The sequence below is a fragment of the Elephas maximus genome, chromosome 24 (assembly GCF_024166365.1).
Source record: "Elephas maximus indicus isolate mEleMax1 chromosome 24, mEleMax1 primary haplotype, whole genome shotgun sequence".
In the NCBI taxonomy this organism is placed as follows: Eukaryota; Metazoa; Chordata; class Mammalia; order Proboscidea; family Elephantidae; genus Elephas; species Elephas maximus.
In genome coordinates, this window is record NC_064842.1 from 32,617,171 (window position 1) to 32,640,452 (window position 23,282).

A 23,282-nucleotide genomic window follows, 5' to 3' on the forward strand; every position below is an offset into this window, starting at 1 on the left:
TGGACTTCTTCCTTCAGTACCATCAGTTCCTGATCATAAACCACCTCTTGAAATGGTTGAATATCGACTAATTCTTTTTGGTATAATGACTCTGCGTATTCCTTCCATTTTCTTTTGATGCTTCCTGTGTTGTTTAATATTTTCCCCATGGAATCCTTCACTATTGCAACTCGAGGCTTGAATTATTTCTTCAGTTCTTTCAGCTTGAGAAATGCTGAGCGTGTTCTTCCCTTTTGGTTTTCCATCTCCAGCTCTTTGCACATGTCATTATAATACTTTACTTTGTCTTCTCGAGAGGCCCTTTGAAATCTTCTATTCAGTTCTTTTACTTCATCAATTCTTCCTTTTGCTTTAGCTGCTTGATGCTCAAGAGCAAGTTTCAGAGTCCCCTGTGACATCCATCCTGGTCTTTTCTTTCTTTCCTGTCTTTTCAGTGACCTCTTGCTTTCTTCATGAATGATGTCCTTGATGTCATTCCACAACTCGTCTGGTCTTCAGTCACTAGTGTTCAATGCATCAAATCTATTCTTGAGATAATCTCTAAATTCATGAAACATAACATGGATGAATCTGGAGGTCAGAATGCTGAATGAAATAGGTCAAGCACAAAAGGACAAATATTGTATGATCTCACTATTATAAAAAGACAAAAATAAGTATATATACAGAAATCAATGTTCTTTGGTGGTTATCAGATATGGGAGAGGGAGAGAAAGGAAATCAGTCTCTAGACAGTAGACACTTGTTATATTTGGTGACGGGAAAGGCAATACTGAATGCAGGTGAAGTGTACACAACTTGACCAAGGTTAATGATGACACTAAGAAGTACACAAGAATAACGGATGCTTTTGGTAAGTGCTGTAACATACAGAATTCTGCAACAACAGCAGTAACAATCAAGAAATATGTGAGTGGTTACCTAGGTAGATATGTGTGCATATGTGTATAGGAAATATATGTGTATATATTTCATGTGCATGTATAGGTGTATCTGTAGGCATATGCATATACACATTTGTGTGTGCTGCACATATATATACACACACACGTATATAATAAAGCATATAGGGGGCACAGTCACAAATACTTTCCAGATGTAACAAAACACTTTGCAGGATTGGTTTACTGGGTTTAAAGACTTGGGAGCAGAGTCTTGTGGGACAATATGGTCAATTGGCACAACATAGTCCATAAAGTTTATGTTCTACATCCTAATTTGGTAAGTAGCATCTGGGGTCTTAAAAGCTTGTGAGCAGCCATTTAAGATACAACTATTGGTCTCTACTTGTCTGGAGCAAAAGAGAAAGAAGGAAACCAAAAACTCAAAGAAGAAACTAGTCTATAGGACTAATTGCCTACACGAACCACAGTTTCATCTATCCTGAGACCAGAAGAACTAGATGGTGCCTAGATATCGCTACCGGCCATGCTGACCAGGGACACAATAGACAGTCCCGGATAGAATGGGAAAAAATTGTAAACCAAAACTCAAATTCTTAAAAAAGACCAGACTTAACTTGACCTGTAGAGACTAGAGGAATACCCAAGACTCTCATTCTGAGATACCCTTTAAACTTTGAACTGAAACCACTCCCAGAGGTCACCTTTCAGCTGAATAACATAAAAACAGCAGCCTTATTATTTCAAAGGCAAGAAATGTGGTAATTGAAGAAGTCTTAAGTTTGTTTAATGGGTATCTGTATTTCATACTGGCTCATAAATAATATCACCTGTGAGTACTGTACTTCTTAAAAAAAAAAAAATCAGCTATGTGAGATCAAATTGTCAAAAATGACCCTAAAGCAAAGACAAGAAGGCTGGGGACAGGGAGGAAGAGAAGCTGTATTAATGGAAACAGAATAACCAGAATGGAAACAATGAGTATTTTGACACAATGTAGATAATGTAATCAATGTCACTGTAAAAAAAAAAAAATGTATAGAAACGGTTAAATGAAATCTAATTCGCTATTTAAACTTTCACCAAAAACAAAAACACTAAAAAAAAAAAAAAAAAAATTCAATATCCATTCATGATAAAAACTCTTAGCAAACTAAAAATAAAGAGGAACTTCCTCAACTTGATAAAGAACATCTACACAAAAATTATAGCTCACAACATACTTAATGTTAAGAAACTAGAAGCTTTCCACCTGAGATCAGGAACAAGGTAAGAATGCCCCCTCTTACCACTCCTATTCAATATTATACTGGAAGTCCTAGCTAGTGCAATAAGACAAGAAATAAAAGGTATACAGATAAAAGGTATACAAAACTACACTGTCTTTGTTTCCTGGAACTAATGAGCAATTATATCAAAGTTGCATATAGTTATATCAAGATGCAAAAGTCAACTGCTTTCCTATATACCAATGATGAACAATTGGAACTTGTAATTAAAACTACACCATTTACTTTAACACCAAAAAATTAAATAAAATATTTCATTATAAATCTAACGAAATAAGTACACAATCTATAAAGAGGAAAATGACAAAGCTCTGATAAAAAAAATCAAAGATCTAAATAAACTAAGATATACTTCATTTTCATGGATAGAAAGACTCAATATTGTCAAGATACCAGCTTTTCCCAACTTGATCTACTGATTCATCATAATCCCAAACAAAATCCCAGCAGTTTTATTTTGTGGGTATCTATAAACTTACTCTAAAGTTTATATGGAAAGGCAAAAGACCCAGGATAGTCAACACAATACTGAAGAAGAATTGTCAGAGGACTGACACTACTCGACTTCAAGACTTACTGTAAAGCTACAATCTTCAAACAGTGTGATGTTAGTGAACGAATAGGCAAATAGGTCATGTGATGGTAAAGGTTGTGTGTCAACTTGGCTGGGCCATGATTCTCAGTGGTTTGGCAGTCATATGATGTGATCACTTCCATGATGAGATCTGATATAATGTGATCACCTCCATGATGGGATCTGTTGTGAGAAAACAATCAGTTGAAACGGAGTTTCTTTGGGCATGTGGACTGCATCAAATATAAGTGGACATTCTGACGAGGTTCATGGGCTTTTGCTCTCTCTGGATCCTGCAGCTGTTTCCTGTAGACCTCTGGTTCTTGGGACTTGAGCTAGCAGTTTACCTGCAGTCTTGCCTGCCAATCTTGGGATTCATTGATCTTCGCAGTCTGTGAGCAAGAGCCCTGCTCTTTGACTTGTTGATTTTGAGTTCAATAGCCCCTGCGGCTACATGAATCAGGAGAATTCTCTATCCTGACCCACAGACTTGGGACATTCCAGCCTCTACAACCACGTGAGCCATTTTCTTGATATAAATCTCTTTATATGGATACTTATACGCTTTACTGGTTTTGCTTCTCTGGAGAACCCAGCCTAATACAGGTCAAAAGAACAGAATAGAGAGCCCAGAAATAGACCCATACAAATATATTCAACTAACCTTTGACAAAAGAGCAAAGGCAATTCAATGGAGAAAGGACAGTGTTTTCAACAAATGCTGCTAGAACAACCAGACATCCACATGTAAAAAAAACTGAATCTAGACACAAATCTTATGCCCTTTATAAAAATTAACCCAAAATGGATCAAAGGCCTGAATGTAAAATGCAAAACTATAAAACTTCTGAAAGATAGCATAGAAGAAAATCAGGGTGACTCTGGGTTGGGTGATGAGTTTTTAAATAAATGTCAAAATCACAACCTATGAAATAATAAATTCATAAGTTGGACTTCATTAAAATTAAAAACTTTGGCTCTGCAAAAGCTGTTATTAAGAGAATGAAAAGATGAGTCACAGACTGAGAGAAAATACATACAAACATATATTTGATAAAGGACTTATATATCCAAAATATCCAAAGAACTCTTAAAACTCAGCAAAGAGAAAACCAACAACATAATTGAAAAAGGGCAAAAGATATACAGATGGCATATAAGCATGTGAAAAGATGATTGATGTCATGCCATTAGGGAATTATAAATTAAAACAAGGGATACCTCTACCTACCTATTAGAACAGTTACAGTAAAAACTACCAACAACATCCAATGCTGGCCAGGATGCAGGGCAACAGGAACTCTTGTTCATTGTTGGTGGGAATGCAAAATGATAAAGCCACTCACTCTGGAAGACAGTCTGAAAGTTTCTTACAAAGCTAAATATTGTCTGACTCTACAATCCAGCAGTTGGGCTCCTTGGTATTTACCTCAATGAGTTGAAAATTTATGTCCACACAAAAACCTGTACACAAATGTTTATAGCAGCTTTATTCATAATTGCCAAAACATGGAAACAACCAAAAGGTCCTTCAATAGGTAAATAAGTGAACAAACGGTGGTACATCTATGCAATGGAATATTATCCAGCAAGAAAAAGGAATGAGCTATCAAGTCATGAAAAGACACGGGAAGAACCTTAAACGTGTATTGCTAAGTGAAAAAAGACAGTCTGAAAAAGCCTACATACCATATGATTCCAATTATATGGCATTCTGGGACAGATAAAACTCTACTCATTCCCTGTTGCCATGGAGTCAATTCCAACTCATGGTGACAAAACTATAAGCCAAAAAACCAAATCCATTGCTGTTGAGTAAATTCTAACTCATAGCAACCCTACAGGACAGAGTGAACTGCCCCATAGGTTTTCCAAGGAGCAGCTGGTAGATTCAAACTTTCAACCTTTTGGTTTGTAGCCAAGCTATGCTACCAGGGCTGCAACAAAACTATAGAGACAGTAAAAAGATCAGTGGTTGCTTTTTTACTGTCTCTTTTTAAGGATAAAACTATAGAGACATTAAAAAAAAGACCAGCGGTCACCAGGAGTTAAAGGGAAGGGATGGATAAATAAGTGGCACACAGGGCATTTTTAGGGCAGTGAAATTATTCTGTATGATACTGTAATGGTGGATACATGACATTAAACATTTGTCAAAACCATAGAACTATACCATACAGACAAATCCTAATGAAAACTTTGAATTTTAGTTAATAATTATGTATCAATATAGGTTCATCAATTATAACAAACGTGCCAGATGAATGCAAGATGTTAATAATAGAGGAAACCATGTGCAGGGAGAAGGAAGGTATATAGTATATAAGAACTCTGTATTTTCTGCTCAATTTTTCTGTTAGCCTAAAACTGCTCTAAAAATAAGTCTATTAATTAAAACAAAATCCGTGAGTTCATAATCACACACACACACACACACGCTTTTTGTTCACCTTTGGAGAATGCTAGAAAACCAATTTTTCTTCTGAGAACTAGTGTATAAAGAGAAAGAATCAAGTATTTATTCTACCTGTCTTCCATAAATTGTACCTCAGAATAATCAAATAGATGCTAAAGGAAAATTCTTTTTTTTATATAGAAAATTCTAGCTAAAGAATAAAGGCAAAATGATAGAACTAGAATATTACTATTTTGAAACCCTGAAACTATTTTGAGCCCTGGTGGTGCAGTGGTTAAGTGCTTCTCTGGTAACCTAAAGGTTGGTGGTTTGAACCTACCATCTGCTACGAGAGAGAAAGGTGCGGCAGTCTGCTTCCGTAAAGATTACAGTCTTGGAAACTTTATGGGGCAGTTCTAGTCTGTCCACCAGCCTCGCTATAAATCAGAATCGACTCAACAGCAGTGGGTTTTTTAATGCAATGGAATGATGGATATAGGCAATAGTCACCAATGTAAGTAAAAACTGATTGGAAATTTTACACAAAATGAATTGAGTTCCCAAAACCTGAACTCAATGATCAATCTTAATGCCACAAGAGAGAGATAACAAGACATTATCGTTCCTTATGCGATGCAATACAAAATCACAACACTATCAGTGAAGCATTCTGGGTTTTTTTTTAAAAAAAAATCAAACTTAAATTGGATCAAGTCTCTAGATCTAACTACCAGTTTACGGAAAATACAGAGGGAAAAGAAACATGTTAATGGTGACAGGCATACAGGTAGCTAAATTCTGTAGGACAAACAATCTGGTTTCTTAAACAACCTACAGTTAAAAAGAGATCTAAGGTGCATATCTTTGATAAAATCCTGAGGCAACTGGGGAAATTCTGAACACTGACTATATATATCTGATGATTCTTATTAATGTTTACGTGTGATAAGTGTGTTTTAAGTCATTCTCTTTTTGGAGATTTACACTGACATATTTGAAGGATTAAATACTCTGTCTGAGACTTGCTTCTAAATATTCCAAATTGGGAGTAAGGTGGGTGTGGTAGGCTGAATAATAGCAACCATATGCCTACATTCTAATCCCTAGAGCCTGTGAATACTACTTTATATGGCAAAAGAGACTGCAGATATGATTAAATTAAGGATCTTGAGAAAGTATCTTGGATTATCTGTGTGGGCTCAAAGTAATTACAATGCTGGGGAGGTGATGTGATGATGGAAGCAGAGATTGGGGTGATGTACTTTGAAGATGGAGGAAAGAACCACAGCCAAGGAATAAGGTGGCCACTACCAGACCACTAGAGGTTCAAAAAAGGAATGGATTCTCCCCTGCAAAGTCTCCAGAAGAAACTAGCCCAACAACACACTGACCAGTGAAACTGATTTTGGACTTCTGATTTCAAGAAGGGTAAGAGAATAAAATGTGTGTTGTGTTAAGCCACTGTGTTTGTGGTAATCTGTTATGGCAGTAACAAAAAAGCCCAAAAACCAAACCCATTGCTGTTGAGTCGATTCTGACACATAGTGACTCTATAGGTCAGAGTAAAACTGTCCCACAGGATTTCCAAGGAGCAGCTGGTGGATTCGAACTGCCAACCTTTTGGTTAGCAGCTGAGTTAGCCAGCCATGTGTTGATAATTGTTGAATTTGTGTGATGGGTACATAGGGGTTCACTATAATTTCTCTAATTTGTATATGTTTGAAAGTTTCCATAGCAATTTTTTTTTTAATCTTGTTAAAGGAATTTTAATCAAAAAGTCCATTTTTAAGAGAATGCTTACAAGTTTCATATGCTGTACCATATCAACTCAAGAACGTTGTCCCAATGTTAATCTTGAAGAATTGGGGGGCTCTAAGGGAGGTTGCTTAGGACAGACAATGTATTCACTGCATGACCTTGGGCAAGCTGCCTCCTCTGTCTCAGCCTCTGTTGTCTTCTTATATATTGAGGTTAGTAACAGAGCCTTCATCTCACTGGTTTGTTCGAAGGATTAAGTGAAATATCCCACTTTAAGTATCCAGCAGATTGTCTGACACAGTTATCTCTTGATAAATGTTAGCTATTTATATTACCATTGTATCTCATTTCCAGCTTTCCAACATACATTGAAAAATGTCTTAAATCAGTCTATCATTATCGCAATCTCTAGGCCTTACAAGAAACAAATAAACTAGCCCGTCGCCATCGATTCGATTCCAACTCATATTGACCCTATAGGACAGAGTACAACTGCCCCACAGGGTTTCCAAAGAGTGGCTGGTAAATTCAAACTGCTGACCTTTTGGTTGGCACCTGGGCTCTTAACCACTGCCACCAGGTATCCAAGCTGAGACCCAGGGGCTACGAAATAATCAGCATTCTTCAAACGCCCCCTTTCCCAGTATATTGTGATGCTTCCAGTTCATTAAGGCCCTGGAGTCACACATGGAATTGGTGATAAGATTCACAGAGCCACAATGAACACTTAGCACCAAAATGCATAGGACCCTCACTCCTGAGAAACGCTGTTGGGGAAGAAAGGGAAGCACAGAGCAGCCCGCAGCCTGTCCTCACCTCCTATTGTGGAAGTCACAGAACTAAGGAACGACCCGGTCCCTGCTGTATTGGGAACCCAAAGAGACATTTCCCTCTTTAGGGAGGGGACTGTTTCCACACTTAGTAAGTTACCTAATGATCAAAAGCTAAAATATTTTTTTAATTACTCCATAGGTTTTTTAATTTTTTGAAGAAAATTACTATATACATTGGTATTATTGGTTCATTTTATTATAACGATGAACTGGACTTAAAACAGCTGGCATAAAAATCACTAAGATGACCAAAACTAAGTATGGCTGTAAAAGTTTAAATCAACTCTACCACCGTTCTTGTACTATCTATAGGTCTGTGTAGGATTTTTTAGTTTGGAAGTTAAGAGATCAGAAGCATCTACCAACCAGCAGATATGCCAAGTTTCCCCTTAAAATCCGTATGATTAATTTCAATGTAAGGGGGTTGGTGAACCAGTTTCTGTTTTCAGATTTTTATTAGGCTCATTTGTACATTTTCTGAGGGCCTGAACATATGGGCTGGGATTTACTTTCATGACTTAAAAAAAGTAACCAAAATGACCAATAATGTCAATTTTAAAGACTGTTGGGTATATTCTACATGGCTGCCATGGTTGGAATGTCCTTTTTTTTTTTTTTTTTGTGCAGTGAAGCTCAAACTGATGTAACATAGAGGCTAAACTTGCAGAGATAGTTTCAGGAGTCACCCTCCCTCCGAGATGGAGGAGGGCCAGCCCTGCCACAATCCTGCCCTCTAGAGCAGGCATTGGATGCTTGGAAACAGGCTTTCCTCCTGCTGCCCTGACTCCGCTCGTCCTGTGTCCTACTTGGTGTGAGCCCTGGAGATGGTGGCAGCTGCAGAAAATACCATTTTGCAGACATAAACATTTAAGCCTGTAAGAAGAAGAAAAACCCTACTAACTCAGAACCACAGTACAGCCACAGCCTGAGCTTAGCTTGGGGTGAGAGTGAGGAGGGTCCTTGGAGCATAAGCTGCCTACCAGTGATTACACTGCCTGTTCTTCTAGTTGGTGACAAATTGAGCCCTGAAAACACTCTTAGTACTGTCTAGATTGACTCATTATGATTAATACCTCTATTTTTTATCCATTTCAATTTGAATCCTACAATCTCTGTTGGTAAGAAATGTCTGTAAGGCTTTGGGGGTTGCTGCTGATGTCAGGGTCAATATGAGTCGGAATCAACTCGACGACAATGGATTTGTTTGTTTTTGCTTGATGTTTATCCATCACATACCTAAAGACCCTTCTTCCCATGTTTCGAAACCAGATCAACAGTGTCCATGATCCGGGTGGAGCTGGTCGGATCTGAGGGACACTGGCAAAGCCTACCCTGACCAAAAAGTACTCCCAGGCCAGCAACCTCATCCTGAAATTCCTGCTTTGAGACCTTTGAATAAAGTTGAGGTCATCTCCCAAAGGCTGATTGATTCTTTCCTGAAAGAGTGAGAAATGAATCTGTTAGCCTAGGGCCAGAAAATACAATTAACCAGGATCAGCCAAACAAGACAACTGAGGCAAGTTGTAGAGGGGACAGGAGAGGCATGTGAAGAGGAGTTAGGCTCCACTCCCACAGGTGCCACACTGGAGCTATACCCACAGGCCCTCTGAGTAACATATGGTTACTGCTCTCCAGAGCAGCTTATTTGCTGTTTCCCAAATTCTGTAGCCAGTTTCATTCATTTTCTTACTCTTGAGTCCAGGTGACAATTCAGCATAGACTCTTGGTTCGCTATGAGTCTGAATCGACTCAACGGCGATGGTTTTTTTTTTTTTTATGGTAGCAACAGGCTGACACAATGTTTTACGTTTTTCTCTAACTACCTCCAAAATCCTAACAGCGTGAAGTCTGATAGCTGTTGGTAAGAGTCAGACCTGAAGAGGTCATCACGGGGGCTGAAGCCAAATGACCGGTCAGTTTGTTTTCAGGAGTCTGTCTCTCAGGTTTTGAATCTCTAGATAGTGTCCCACTGAATCCTAGAGAAGATTTCTTCCTCCTACATACACTAAGGCATTTTGAGACAAGAAGCCAAGCTCTCACTGTCATGGTTGCTATGTAAAGGCCTAAATGCTGACAATCTGTAAGACAAAAAAAAAAAAAAGACAAAGCTGGGACCAAATTCATTCTGAAGTCATACAGGTACACTTTACGAAACCCTTCTAGCATAACAACGACTGTAAGGATGGCGCAGGACTGGGCAATGTTTCGTTCTGTTGTGCACAGGTTTGCTATGAGTCGGAACCAACTCGACGGCACCTAACAACAACAACAAACCCTTCTAGTTGAAGGATTCATAGTTCCTCACGGATGTACAGGATCAGATGAAACATACTCCAGGCGAGACCCTGCCCCTTTGGCATACAGGAGGCTAAGACATCTTTAAGAAGCTCATCTCTCCTTCATGCTCCAAGAAGCTACACAAATTAGCACAATTTCCACTCCGTAACTACAAGAGTTGACAAATGCTATCAACAAAACAAAAGTCAGTTCCACTGAGTATCAATAAATCAAGAAAATTCTAGAGACAGAGTCAATTAAGAGACAGGCTGGAGCTCATCCATCTGCAAAGTTTGATGGTGTGGCGTCGTTACCAATCGGTCCTGGTGGAACAAATCTATTGTGAAACCACAGCTTATAGTCAGGGCGTTAGTTTATTTTCCCATTTATGGAATAACAAAGGAAATAACTCAGTCAAATTGCTTTGCCTAATTGTCACAAGTCACCATCTTGGTGATTCTCTTCTCTTCCTTAGTCCACTAAACAATCTTATGATTTCTATTGGGGACTTTTTTTCTTTTAAGAAGCACAGCAGAAAGGCCCTGTTTTTTTTGATGAATGGAGCTACCGAATTATCTTTTGAGGCTTAGCATATAATACAATCACCTAAAACTCTTACAGATCAAGAAATGTCATCTTTACATCACCAGCAACAGAAGGAACAAAATTGTTTCCTGCCTGAGGCGGTTGTGATAAAGGATTTAGGACCCGTGCTGGTGTGGGCTCCAAGATATAATGGGATTCAGCCCAACACATAAAGTGTCTGCAGCTCACTCCTTTGTAGCTAACGTTCTCACAGCTGTTGTATGACTCAGGGTGGCTGGAGCGGAGGGGAAGAGGAAAAACGAAGACAAAATGAGTCACAGAAAATGTTATGTGTAATATTTTGTCTAACCTACATTTGCCACAGCTGTTGCAGAACTGTCATCAGTAAGGTGGGGTAAGGACATTGAGCAGAGTCTTAAAAATGACTACCTGCTAGACCCACTGCCATCAGGTCAATTCCGACTCATAGCGACTCTATAGGACAGAGTAGAACTGCCGCATAGGGTTTCCAAGGGGCTGGTGGATTCAAACAGTAGAGCTTTTTTGGTTACCAGCCAAGCTCTAAAGCACTCTTCACGCTAGAAGTGAGTGGAAAATTCCATGCAGAGTTTTATATTTATTAATCTTGCCTCCAAAGCTGTCAGGTTCATACCATGTTAACAAATTAAAGTATCATGCAATCTTGACAATGCTTCCTTGAATCATTAAAAGTCTTCTCATTTAATTAATGGCAAATCGGATATCTACCTATTGGGATTTCCACTGATACAGCAATTAGTTTTTCTTTAAGATTTCTAAACTCCCAGGCAAAGTGCATCAAAAACACTCAAGCAATCAAGGGTTTTTCTCTTGAGTTTGTAAAAATCATCTTAGTTTGGACATTCCCTATTGATTAATTATAATTGTCTTTAAAAAAAAAAAATGTGACTGGCACCTTGAAATGGGCCCACTGTTAAAGCACGTTGACATATCTGGGGTGATAATGGGCACCCAGGCCATAAAGCATGGTGGACACACTCCATTCAACTTCCTTCCTTAGTTCAGTCTAACCTAGTCATCGGAGCTGAAAATCTTTCCAGCAACTTAAACAAAAGAAAGAAAGGGTCACTCTTGCTTCAATCACAGGGCACCTTGCTAAGTTTTGGGCATCCTTAAATATTGGTTGACTTATTAATTGATCTCAGTAGGCAGACCTATCATATAGTGCTACTTTAAAGCAAAGAAACTTTGGGTTGATCTGTACAACCCACAGTGCAGTCCGCTACCAAAGTTTTTTGTTTTAAATTATAATCAATCTCCTGACTGTCTATTCTCTGTCAATTAAAATCCCAGTCACTTTTTTTTTTTCTTCAGGGTATCTTTTCCAACAGCATGACATCCAATTAAATGTTAAGGTGTTATGACAAAGGAACTGATGATGGCAAGTGATGAAGGCCCCCCTCCTCACACATATTCTATCATTTTAATACTGATCCCCACCATCAAAACTCTGATTTTTCCTTGTACCATATTGTTTCTGCTACCCAGATTCTCTCCTTTTTGAAAATCCTTCACTAGACAAGCCCAGAGGACTTCACTTCTAATTCACCCTCATCTTATCCTCTGCCCACCCCTTCTCTATAGCAGAATTTTTGCTTTCTACAAGAAAAATGAGGAGCCCTGGTGGCACAGAGGTTAAGCTAAGCACTCGGCTGCTAACCAAAAGACCATTAGTTTGAACCCACCCACTGCTCCACAGAAGAAAGATATGGTTATCTGCTCCCATCAAGATTATAGCCTTGGAAACCCTATGGAGCAGTTCTACTCTGTCCTATAAAGTTGCTAAGAGTCAAATTGACTCAATGACACACAACAACAACAACAAGGAAAATATCAGAGAAAAGCATGTATACAGGAGTTACTGTACCCCCAAAGCTGACTGTGAGGTTGTGCTGGCTTTATCTTGTGCTCCGCAAGACGGTCAGACAAGGAGCCCTGATGTTTACTGATGCACTGGTGTTATTGTTGTTGTTGTCAGGTGCGACTCATAGTGACCCAATGCACAACAGGACAAAACGCTGCCTAGTCCTGCACCATCCTTATAATCATTGTTGTGCTTGAGCTCGTTGTTGCAGCCACTGTGTCAATCCATTTCATTGAGGGTCTTCCTCTTTTCCACTGACCCTGTACTTTGCCAAGCATGATGTCCTTCTCCAGGGACTGATCCCTCCTGACAACATGTCCAAAGTATGTAAGATGCAGTTTCGCCATCTTTGCTACTAAGGGGCATTCTGGTTGCACTTCGTCCAAGACAGATTTGTTCATTCTTTTGGCAGTCCATGGTATATTCTATAATCTTCGCCAACACCACAATTCAAAGGCATCAATTCTTCTTGCACTGAGGAGATGATAAACACTCCCGGTGCCTAAGTGCTGGCTGGGGTCAGGTCTTTATCAGTCTGAATGACTCCAAAATGAACCGGACTGGTTCTGAAGGCAGCAGTTTGCTCCATGATCCTAACCATTGGTCCTAGGAACCAAGGCAGACCCTGAACCTTTCATCATGGCCATTACCTCAGCGTTATTTCTCCCCTTCCGCCCTCTGCCAGGAGTCCTAGCAGCTGGCCAAAGGGACGGCAGCAAAAGAAACAGTGTTTGGATAACCAGCAAGATTTACAGGCCCTTAATGGAAGCTATTAGCTACAAGCAAACATCTCTCCTCTCCCCAGAACTTCAACAGAAAGATTTAGAATTCTTGTCCAGTTTTATAAAATAAGATTTTTTATGTAGTTTTTAAAAATAATTTTGTGGTATCATAACTGCTACTAATGAAATAATACTTAGCATTTACTGAGCCCTTACTGCATACCAGAAGCATTCTTTGTCTTGTTCTATTATTGCCCCCGTTTTAATGATGGAACATCTAGTCTGGAACAGATTTATTAACTTAGTAAAGGCACCCAGCTAGGAATGAGACTATTATTTGGATCCTTCAAGATTCCCTCCCTAAATCGAGCCTCCACAATGACAGTGGGAGGGACAGGGGGAGTCCACAGCAGGGAACAAAGTTGCCATCTATCTGCCAGGAAGGGAAGGGGCAGGGAGTTTTGTCATTGGTTGGTTTGAGGGTGTCTTAGTCATCTAGTGCTGCTGTAACAGAAATACCAGAAGTGGATGGCTTTAACAAACAGAAGTTTGTTTTCTCACAGTAAAGTTGGCTAAAAGTCCAAATTCAGGGTGTCCCCTCCAGAGGAGGGCTTTCTCTTTCTGTCTTGCCCTGACTAGGAACTTCTTTGCGCAGGAACCCTGGGTCCAAAGGATGCGCCCTGCTCCTGGCACTGCTTTCTTGGTGGTATGAGGTCCCCAACTCTCTGCTTGCTTCTCTTTCCTTTTTATCTCTTGAGAGATAAAAGGTGGTGCAGGCCACACCCCAGGGAAACTCCCTTTCCATTGGATCAAGGCATGTGACCTGGGTAAGGGTGGTGTTATAATCCCACCCTAATCCTTTTTAACATAAAATTACAATCACAAAATGGAGGACAACCACAGAATACTGGGAATCATGGCCTAACCAAGTTGATACACACATTTTGGGGGGGACAAAATTCAATCCATGACAGAAGGTGTTTTTTTGTTTTTGTTTTTTATTTTAATAATTTTATTGTACTTTAAGTGAAAGTTTACAAATCAAGTCAGTCTCTCAAATATAAACTTATATACACCTTACTACACACTCCCAATTACTCTCCCCCCTCTCCTTCCTTCTAGTCCCTCTTTTCGTGACCATTTTGCCAGCTTCTAAGCCCCTCTACCCTCCCATCTCCCCTCCAGGCAGGAGATGCCAACGTAGTCTCAAGTGTCCACCTGATGCAAGTAGCTCACTCTTCATCAGCATCTCTCTCCAACCCATTGTCCAGTCCAATCAGAGGGTATTTTTAATAGTAATAAGAAGGCATTACTATTACTATTAATTACTGTGTCAGGCCCTTCTCCTGCTCACTGAACGGAGAAGGGAAGAGTGGACTCCTTCCCCATACTCTCCTGTGGACCAGTTGTAGAGTCAAAATCAAGGGTTGGAGTCTTCTTTTGTTGCCCTCAAGGAAAGACTTCTCCTAGTGGGAAAACCGGGGTTCTAGAGGAGGGAGATGTGCTTTCTCCTCTTGAAGAACGGCATATAACTGAACACTTCAGAAGAAAACGTTGATGTATTTCCAAGTAAAACCTTATTTGGTTACCACAGAGAGACTTGAAAGTGTTATAGTGAATTATAAGGCAAATGCACCACCTGTGAGGTTTATTACAAATTGTATCATTTACATTTAATTTTTAAAAAGTTACTTAGTTTTATATATATTAAAAAATATATATATATATATATTTTAATTTAGTCCATATTTAATTCAGGGTCTAGAATAGTAAATTACCATAGTGGTTAGTCTAATCCTCATACAAATGATACCAATATAATCCCTACGCTTACTGTGCCTTTTTTCTAGTCTTTTGTGTGTGTGTGTGTGTTTTGTAGGTTTGTGTGTGCATGTGTGTATGCGTGTGTGTGGTGACAATGTACACAACAAAACCTTCATCAATTCAACAATTTCCACATGTACAATTCAGCGACATTGACTAGAGTCTTCATGTTGCACAACCTTTGTCGTCATCCTTTTCCAAAACCTTCCACTACTGTTAACGTAAAGTCACCCCTGGGAACCACTAATGGTCTTTGGTCTCTATATATTTGCTTATGTCACATAAGTGAGGTCATACAATATCTGGCTTATTTCACTCAGCATAATCTTTTCAAGGTTCATCCATGATGTGGCACGCACCAGGACTTCATTTTTTATAGCTGAGTAATATTCCATTGCATGTATGTACCACATTTTGCTTATTCATTCATCTGTTGATGGACATTTCAGTTGTTTATACTTCTTGGCTACTGTGAAAAGTGCTACAATGAATACTGATATACAGGTTTGTGTTCCTGCTTTCACTTCTTCTAGGTATATATGTGGAATTGGGATTGCTTGGTCATATAGTAATTCTATGTTTATTTTCCTAGTCTTTTTAATTCAAGCCATATTACTATATTTTGTGTGTAATTTTTCTGTATGTATGTATTTTTATGTGTTGATGCATTATTTTAAGTATACTTAAGGTTTTTCTGGAATAAGATGAAATAAGGTAAAACAAATGTAAACAATTATTTATTAAATTATTTTCTAGAACGTTGTAGAATTAGGTGCTTTATATTTTCTTATCAGTTTGAAATTCAAACTAATATTTTAGATGACTGCTTCTCTCGGAATATTAGATAATACAGCTAAATGGCTTCAAACTTCAAAAACGGATAAATTCAACAATTACTATTTTCAAGAAGGCTTTCATTCAGATGATGTAAAGGATCAGTCTTCCTGGCTTTAGAAAGGAACTAGGTAGGCCCTTGTTACAGATACCTATACCAACCAATGAATGAACTCGTAAGTATTCACATTATATAAGGTCTGAGCCCTGAGCCAGCAGTTGAGATGAGAAGGTAGAACATGGACAAATAAAAGGAAAGCTAATGTGCCAAGATAGTGTGATCCACCTAAGTTAAGTGGCAAGTGAAAGATAGACAGAGACAAGCTAGGAGCCAGAAGAGGGAGAAGACACTGTGGGCTGAGGTAGAGATGGCTTCACCAAAGCTGTAGAACTCAGGTTGGACCTAGAAGGACAGACAGGATTTGTCTAAGTACAGAGACCATGAATCAGACAAGGATGAGAAGGGGGTGGTGCATTTCTCATCTCTACATCCTACAAATCTCCTTCTGCTAAAGACAAAGAGAGACTGAGCTGCCACAAATTATCCACAGAAGGCCATGGAGCCCAGTGTAGGGGTGCACACTAAATCACAGAGTGGGAACAAAGAGACTAAGATCTCCCTCTCTCTCGGAGGCTGTAGAGGAAAATAAAAAGGGATCAAGGTAGCCAAGGAGCAGTGATAAAGGCACCGAGTTCTCCGTGAAGAGCGAAGTCTGGATAGCGATGATGTGCTTGACTTGGGCCTGCTAAGTGGGAGAGCTGGAAGGCATATGGCAGTGACAAAACAATAGCATCAAAGTAAGGAAGCATACGTGAAGGCATTTGTGTGCACCTGCCTTCTTTCTATTTGTGCCAAAGGTGAGAGGCAGTTTCCCATGGCAGCCAGTTGAATATTTTCTGGCTGCCATTTCTTACATTCATTTCTCTCAAAAGTGTCTGAAATAAATTCAGTGTGGATGGACAGTGGACTGTTCCAGGTACACAGGAATCTGGAATAAAGAGTATTATATTTGGAATCTCAAGGAATTCCATTCACTGTTGAACTCCTGTTAGGAAATGGGTGAGCTACCTCCATGCCTGGTTCTGTTAATTTTGGGGTTGTTGATGCTGTTGTTAGTCGCCACAGAATTTGACAAAATGCTGCCCCATTCTGCACCATCCTCATGATTAGACCATTGTGGTCCATAGGGTTTTAATTGGCTGATTTTTGGAAGTAGATCAGCAGGCCTTTCTTCCTAGTCCATCTTGGTCTGGAAGCACTATTGAAACCTGCTCAGCATCACAGCAACATGTAAGCCTCCAATGACAGGTGAGTGGTGGCTACACATGAGGTGCACTGGCCAGGGATTGAACCCCAGTCTCCCGCATGGAGGCAAGGTTTCTATCACTGGGCCACCAGTGCTTCAGAAGTTTGGGGTAACGCACCTCAAGAAAGTACACTTATGCTTTCTGCTATTCTGCTATTAAGGATCACACACCTGAATGAGGCTCGTGAAGTCTTGCCTGAAGTCACCAATGGCTACCATATTTTAAACTCCCTCTCCTCTGCCTTCTCTTATTCTGCCCCTTCAGCCGTTATGGTTCTACTTCCTTCACCTCCTTTGTGTAGTCTGAGAGCTGATTTTTCTTTTTAAAGAATTAATCTTTTTTTTTTTTTCTTTTGTGGATGTGGAGAGAAAGAAGGCTGGTGGATAAAGTACTCAAATACTGAGCCTGACACTTGATTTATTATTAGAAAATAAGTAATATATATTCCCTACTGTGTGGTTTCTATTTTTTTTTTTAATGTGTACACCTATCAATAAGAAAATTGTGAACATGCATCACTAATACTTTTTCATAAACTGTATACATGTACTACTATTTACACACAAAACATTTTAAAGATAAAATTTAAATGGATAAAATAAAAAAAAAGCCAGAATAGAAATTCCAAAATGTCCTTCCCATACCCCACTGGACCATCATGAGTGTACTTGGAAGCAACTATCCTAAGGATGCCATCTTTGGCCCTAAGATCTCTTCTTCATTAGATCTTGGTCAGTTGGCAAACTACACTTGCTTTTGGCAATGACTGACAGGCTTTGGGGGCCTTGGGTGAAGAACAGACTTTAGTCTCTGAGGCAGTGATGGGCGTGTCTCCAAAACATCACTGCTCTACACGACCACTGTTCTGTGTGCAGTGCTGCCTCCACCACTGTGCCCTTGAGGACAGGGACATTGCCTGAGTCTTCTTTATGTCCTTCACGTCTAATAGTAGACATGGCTGATAGTGGAAGGTCAATACAATTTTGCTGAATGAGTATTGTCCAACTCCACCAGGCTGTCTCTCGGATTAATTCCAACTTTTGGAGTGAAGGCAGTGCTATCTAGATAAATAGGCTGAGAAGGAGGTGAAGGGTCTACGCAGAAACCTCCGTGATTATTTTCCCACCTTGCTCATCACTGCTAGCTATTTCAGAGCATGAATAAGTTTACCCAGCTACCATTTCCTGTCAGGCTGTTCCTACTGGAAATTTCAAAATAATCAGAAACTAAACATTCAGTTGCAAAGAAAGGAAAACTCACACACACACAACTGAGTGACCTTTAAAAAAACCTATCAGTCTCTAAATTTCAAAGTAAATTTCAGATAAGACCAATGAGCTCTTGACAGTTCCTTCTAAGATAAAAACGGCCTCTAAGGAAATATTTAACCACTTCCATGTCCAAAACAGATTTTAATCACCTTCTCTGTTTTCTTTTCTACTTATGAAAGTATGATGCACACTCAAATAAAACATGTGGGAAACCCACCATAGCACAGTGAAACAAAAATAACCTATAATCTACCACTCAACTGCAAAGGTTTTATATTTGATTTCGTAAAAACAGTAGATATAATCTAGAGATTTTTTTTTAAAAGAGAAATTCTCTTATTAGTCATGTACACAGGAGATTCCACAGATTTAAGTTGAACCCACACGCCCATCCTCAGGGTGGTGGGCCGGCTTCCACACGTGCCAGAAATGTGGGTTTACCATTGGACAATAATGAGTTTCACCCATACGGTGTTTGGCAATACAAGATCAATAAAAATTTTAACCCATCTACAAAGGAAAGACTTCCCAATATTTCTTTTGACTCTTTGAAAGAGCTAGCTAACAAAGAATGTGTAGTAATTGAGAAAATAGAAATTAATGCACGGTTTGGCTGTAAGGAGAATTAAGCTAGGCCAAAATATGCTCAACTAAAACCTCTGGAAACCATAAGCCTAAATGAGTAAGTAGAGTAAGCTCTTTAAGAGCAGATTTTTTTTTCCCCCTATTAGATAATATACTACTAAGATCTGAAGGCAAGACAAGTGGATTTCTAGGCTGTTACAACTTCTTCGGCTGCCTTCAATCTTTGAATCTAATATTTGAGAATAGGATTCCAAGATATAACTGTTCTTCATTCATTCATCCTGAAGTCAGTATAATTTTATTGAATGTTTAGCACATGCCAGACAGCTTGCCAGCCACTCTATATACAAGACATGGGAGACATGGGACCCATTTTCAAGGAGCTCATGGTCTAACAGTATTAGACAGACAGAAGTCATTGCAACAAACTGTTGTAAGTGGCTATCCACGGCAGGTACCAGGAAGGAGACAAGAAGAGGCCAGGAAGGCATCGTGGAAAAGGGACTTTTGTGCTGAGTGCTGAGTGAGTGTACGCTCAGGGGTGGGTGAGAGACGGCTCCTCAGCAAGGGAGCATTGTAACAAAGGCCCTGCAGTGGAGCATGGGGGACTTGGGGAACTGAGGCAGTCTGGCCAGTTTGAAACACCAGGCTGTCTGTGTAGATGTGGACTACAGATGAGGCTGGAGCACCTCATGAGCCACTTAATGGAGAGCATTGGGTGGCATGGTGAGGTTTGTGGGGTTCATCCTGGACGCAAAACAGATCCTAGAAGGATTGTAAGCTCTGGCTGTGGGTGAAGAGTAGGCTGACATGGTGTGAGGCCAGTGCGAGGAAGCCTGTTGGAAGACTACTGAATGGGCCAAGTCAAAGGTAGTAATAGTGAGAACGGAGAGCAAAGCATGGAAAGGGAATTGATCTGTGAAATGACCATATAACTCTGAATTGCAGCCACTGCCCTAGCTATTTGGCTACAGGTAAGAAGTAGGCGGAAGAAAAAATGGTAGTAGGGGGAAAAATGGTATCTCTCCTTTCTAGAAGGAGGAAAAGAAATAACTTATAACTTAGATTATTAAAAGGCAAATACTTTTTAAAATATATACTAGAGATCCTCATTTAATATGCCCGCTTTTTGTTTTGCAAGATATCCCTTTGAACTGCTCACGACACTGGAACTTTCTAATTCACTTGGCTTTTTTGGTAGACAGTGGGAGAAGACTTCATCAAAGAGAGACATTGAGCATTCTAAGTCAAGGTTATTGGGGTCTCCAGCTCTTTGTATACTTTCAGGTAGTAAAAAATATATTGTTGTTGCCTTATTTGGATTTGTCTCCAAAACCGTGACCAGCCATATCTAGATCTTGCTATAGCCCTGGTCTTTAAGTATATCCTCTGTACTGTTCTCAGGGAAAATGAACAATCTGTTCCATTCTCAAGAACTTTCTTTCTAAACCACTGCTAGGCCAAGAGATGCTACAGACAGTGAGAATGAACGACAGAGATATTCATCAGTATCTATCATCTTAGTCAGTATCTTGCAATATTAATTGAGCAGCCAGTATGAGACGAACTGTACCTGGTGCTAAAAACTGCTTTTGTGTTATAAGATGTTGATTCCCTTGAAAGGAACTGTGAGTGTGACAGGTCATCAATACAGCCCATGGAGTATCCAATAAGCACAATCACTTCTCAGGCCTGGTGGGAAGGAAGGCAGTCAGAAAGACAGCCTGACAATTGCGTACATTCCATAGTATCCCCTCTGGCCTTCTGCGCTAAGGCTGCAATAAATAATATACCGCAGACACCTCAGGGTACATCAGCTCCCTAGCCTCTGTCTGCTACTCTGTGCACTGCCACTGGGGTTACACATCTCTGCTGCTTTTTTCTTCCTTATTCCATTGTCTCTACCGCAACAGTGGGCTCAGACATAGCAACGGTTATGGGGATGGCGCAAGACCAGGCAGTGTTTCGTTCTGTTGTACATACAGCGTAGCTATGAGTCAGAAATGAATTGACGGTACCTAACAACAACCAGTTCAAACACTTCTGAGCCAGGTGTCTAAACAGCTTGAAATAGCAATGGAGAGAGCCCTCAGGAAGTAGGCATGTGGGAGAGGTCAGCTACCATCCTAGTCATCTGAGACTTCTGAGGCAGTCCTAGGTAACTAATATAATGTGAATCGAGAAGTCAGGAACACAGTGGCTTTGGTGCATCAACTCTGCTGAAGGGGCAAAAAGAGAGGTGGAAGGCGATGAAAGTTGACACTGGGGTGTGTATAAACTAGTTACATTCCTTCATTCATTTATTGGGTACTCACAGAGTGTTCAGAACTGTCAAATCCCTGAAGATACAGTTCTGAACAAGACAGACTTAGTTTTATAATAATGATATTGAGCACTTTAAATGTGAGAATGATTCCATGAGAGCACATTTCTCAGCCTGGGGGAGCCATGAAAGTTTTCAAAGAAGAGATGTTAGAAATTGAAGGATGAGCATCCAGTGTGCCATGTGGAAGGAGTCTGGTCAATCTCAGGCCAGAGCATCCGACCCACCTGAAGATTACTTCAAATTCCTGAGTATTGGGTTAAACCATATGAAACTGCTATTTTCCTAGATCAAAAATGGCTGAATAGCAGCAATTTTATGTGGTTCAACCAATACTTTCCTGGATAACATCCCTTGACCATTTCCTCTCCTAAATGTTCAGAATCATAGTTTAATTTCCAGAAAAAAACCACAGAGAAACATTGGGAAGTGTGAGAGAGCCAGTTGGCTGAGTGGTGGGGTGTGGATGGATGACGCTCAAAGGCACACAGAGGCCAGAGAGAAGAGTGCTGTGAGCCAGGGTAAGATGCTTAGGCTTTATCCTTGGACAATAGGGAGCCACTGGATGGTTTTAAGCAGGGAGTGTAATGACCAGATTTGTATTTTAAGATGCTCACTCAAGACTGCCTGGAGAATGGAGAGGAAAGAGCAAGACTGAAAACAAGAAAGCAGTCTTATAGTCATTCAAGGGAGAGAAGGTAGGCCATGGTTAAAGTTGATGAGCTTGAAAAGATATTAAAGGACTCGGTAACTGTCAGTGGGAGATGAGGGAGAGGGGACTCAACATGTATCCAGGATTCTAGCACAAGCAACAAGGTGGTGGTGGGGCCATTCGCTGGACTGGGCTCACAGAGGGAGGGGCCGGCTGGGAGGACAAGAGGACAAGTTCAGATCTGGACAGGGCTGCTCAGTCAGTTTTGAAGAGAGGGAAGATCAGGAGAAGCAGGAGGTGAAGGGATAACATTTAGAGACTACCAACTGTGTAAGTATTTTACATACAACATTTAATTCAGTCCACACACTGGCCCTGGAGGGTAGGCATCCTTATTGCAGTTGTATAGTTAAAGACATTGGAAGTTGAGTTTGTCTAATGGTATGCATTTCAGACACATTAGAGCTGCAATTTAAATAGATATCTCTCCACCAATATCCACGTTTTTACTATCACAACCTACTGTCCAATAACCTAATGGAACTTATGATGTGTGTGGTGATTACAGCTAAAAAATGGTAGCTGGAGTTAAGATCAAAGGGGATAAACCAGGAACTTATTTCAGAACATGATGGGAAAAGAGGAAAGCCAAACTCAAACCAGGGCACCTAGCCTAGATAAGTACTGTCCTACTTTCTGAGGGGAGTCCCTGGGTGGTGCAAACACTTCACACACTCGGCTGCTAACCCAAAGATTGGAGGTTCAAGTCTACCCAGGAGTGCCTCGGAAGAAAGGTCTGGTGATCTACTTCTGAAAAATGAGCCACTGAAAACTCTGTGGATGAAAAAGAAGAAAAAAGTGCGAGGCCTCACACTACCTGATTTTAGAACCTATTATACCGCCATGGTAGTCAAAACAGCCTGGTACTGGTACAACAACAGATACATAGACCAATGGAACGGAACTGAGAATCCAGACGTAAATCCATCTACTTACGAGGAGCTGATATTCGACAAAAGCCCAAAGTCCATTAATTGGGAAAAAGGCAGTCTGTCTAACAAACGGTGCTGGCATAAGTGGATATCCATCTGCAAAAAATTAAACAAGACTCTTACCTCATACCTTGCACAAAAACTAACTCAAAATGGATCAAAGACCTAAATATAAAACCTAAAACGATAAAGACCATGGAAGAAAAAATAGGGACAATGCAAGGAGCCCTAATACATGTCATAAACAGTATACAAAACATTACTAACAATGCACAAACACCAGAGGAGAAACTA

At 40.0% G+C, this 23,282-nt stretch overlaps 1 protein-coding gene across 2 annotated transcripts in view; it reads right to left on the reverse strand.

Annotated features, from left to right (window-relative positions):
• Window positions 1–23,282, reverse strand: part of DISC1 (DISC1 scaffold protein) — a 417,270-nt gene that overhangs the window by 66,517 nt on the left and 327,471 nt on the right. The window contains exon 11 of one of the 2 annotated variants that reach the window (XM_049868320.1): window positions 14,947–23,084. The exons of the other annotated variant lie outside the window; for it this stretch is intronic. Within the exon in view, the coding sequence (XP_049724277.1) occupies window positions 23,051–23,084 (34 nt within the window). The 3' untranslated portion in view covers window positions 14,947–23,050. Of the gene's footprint in view, window positions 1–14,946; window positions 23,085–23,282 lie in introns of those variants that run through there. 2 annotated transcript variants of the gene reach the window in all.